The sequence below is a fragment of the Galeopterus variegatus genome, unplaced genomic scaffold (genome assembly GCF_000696425.1).
Source record: "Galeopterus variegatus unplaced genomic scaffold, G_variegatus-3.0.2 Scaffold29, whole genome shotgun sequence".
Classification (NCBI taxonomy): domain Eukaryota; kingdom Metazoa; phylum Chordata; class Mammalia; order Dermoptera; family Cynocephalidae; genus Galeopterus; species Galeopterus variegatus.
Window position 1 is genome coordinate 1,404,103 of NW_007726140.1, and position 2,027 is coordinate 1,406,129.

At 43.8% G+C, this 2,027-nt stretch overlaps 1 protein-coding gene across 1 annotated transcript in view; it reads right to left on the bottom strand.

Annotated features, from left to right (window-relative positions):
- F13A1 (coagulation factor XIII, A1 polypeptide) overlaps window positions 1-2,027 on the bottom strand; it is a 154,042-nt gene that overhangs the window by 11,487 nt on the left and 140,528 nt on the right. Inside the window, exon 12 of the mRNA XM_008569953.1 lies at window positions 74-210. Within this exon, the coding sequence (XP_008568175.1) occupies window positions 74-210 (137 nt within the window). The remainder of the gene's footprint in view (window positions 1-73; window positions 211-2,027) is intronic.

Sequence of the window (2,027 nt, forward strand, 5' to 3'; positions counted from 1 at the left end):
AGAGAGAGAGAGAGAGAGAGAGAGAGCTTCCCGCAGCCCCACACTGGCTTCCAGCCCCTTGCCCGACACTTACTGGAACATCTTCCTCTTCGGTCTCGTCAATCCAGGACCATCGAGGTACATCCAGACGTTCCGCAGACTTTCCTTCAAAGGATTGGTGAACTCAACAGTTACGACCATGTCAGAACCCACTTCCTTTGCACCACGAACCTATGAAACAGGTGGGGGAGAGAACACAGCTCGTCAGCAGCAAATTCAACCTCTCTCTGCTCTTCTGTCTTCACCATCTGCACTTCTGCTGAAGCTTTACGGAATGGTGTTTTTTGGCAATGGAACTGGTGTAATGAGAATAGCTGATTGCTTTGACTGGGGGATACCTATTGAGAAAGAGATGGAAAATTACTAATTAGAATCACACTCTTTTCCTCATTATAAAACCAACCTAGTCAGAGCTCAGGTTGATAGCTGCAGCCACAGGCTGCTCCCTGTCAGCAGGAGGTGAAGTGCATTTGGTGTAGCAACAGGTGAGGGAGTCAGAGTGAGCTCTGCTTCTGGACAGGGCTCACATTTCCTGCAAGGGCATAGGAGATTCCTGAGGGCAGGAGGGAGGAAGCACTCCACGGGGCTTGCGCCTGCCTGCTTCCAGACACATTGGAAAGAAATACGTCCAACAAGAAAGTCCTTACTGTGGAATCTGAGGAAGAGGAATCTGGACACTAAACCAGGAAAAAGAGACTTTTCATCTGCAGCCACAACATCTGAGTCCAGGAGGGTATAAGTCCAGGGGGATATAAGGCTATCTGTTGGTGAGTTTATCTATAACGACTCTCGAAAGTATCAGGCATTTGGCAAAGCAGCCCCTAAGATGGCCAGAGCACAATGCTGGCCTCAGCACTCACCAGCATGGGGCCTGAGTGACTTACGCAGACTTTCTGAGACTCAGTTTTCTTGTCTCTACAACTGGACTGACATTTGTATGGGGTAATCTATGTCCAATGCTGTTATTATTATGGCCGTTGTTATAATCTCTTATGCTGTGTTTACTTATTTGCCATGCACTTAGAACTGTATTATTTTCCAATACAAACACAGTGTGCTGGAAAATGGCCAGGTGGCTGTAGGATTTGTTTGTTTAGGGGCTATGTAGGCCAAATGGATGAATGTGTATAACCTCTACGTAACTTGGGAACAAGATATAATAGTTCTTCCCTCATAAGAAAGGGGTGGATGAGATAATGACATAAAAGCTCAGTACGTGATAGTTCATACGTTTTTTAGAGTAGCTGTGCTCTCTATTCACCTTGTATTTTAGCCCACTTTTAACTCCAGTGCCTAGATGGTGCCCAGTAAATATTTGTTAAATTAGGTCGATAGCTCCAGAATGGAACTTCCTGGATGTTTGGGTTTTTCATATAACAACCCAGCCATTGTTATAGCTTGTTTCTTTAGCCAGTGTGTAATAGAGCAGAACACATGTGGAAATGAGCCTTTCTTATGAAAGGAGGTGAAGACGAAGGATACTGCTCAGAGAAGAGGACTCTTACTGACTTCACAGTCAGGAATAAAATCTTATGACTTTATTCTTCAAGCCACGGTTTGTGGTTTAGGAAGCAAAACTGTCCCCCAGCTGAAAACCGCCAGTGTAGACAAAACATGCAGAAGACAGGCTGAGTTTTCCACTGCCTTCCCAGACTTCCTGACTAGATCGATTTAAATGTTGGAGTACAGAAGTGCATTAGAATACATGGTGTCCTTCGTTTAATTCTTAAGCGTGTCCAATATGTTTTTTCTACATTAAAACATATCAGAAAATGTGGCATATCTACACAATGGAATACTACTCAGCTATAAAAACGAATGAAATACTGCCATTTGCAACAACATGGATGGACCTTGAAAGAATAATATTAAGTGAAACGAGTCAGGCAGAGAAAAAGAAATACCACATGTTCTCACTTATTGGAGGGAGCTAAAGGTGAATGAATCAATTCACACACATACATACACACACACACACACACACACAC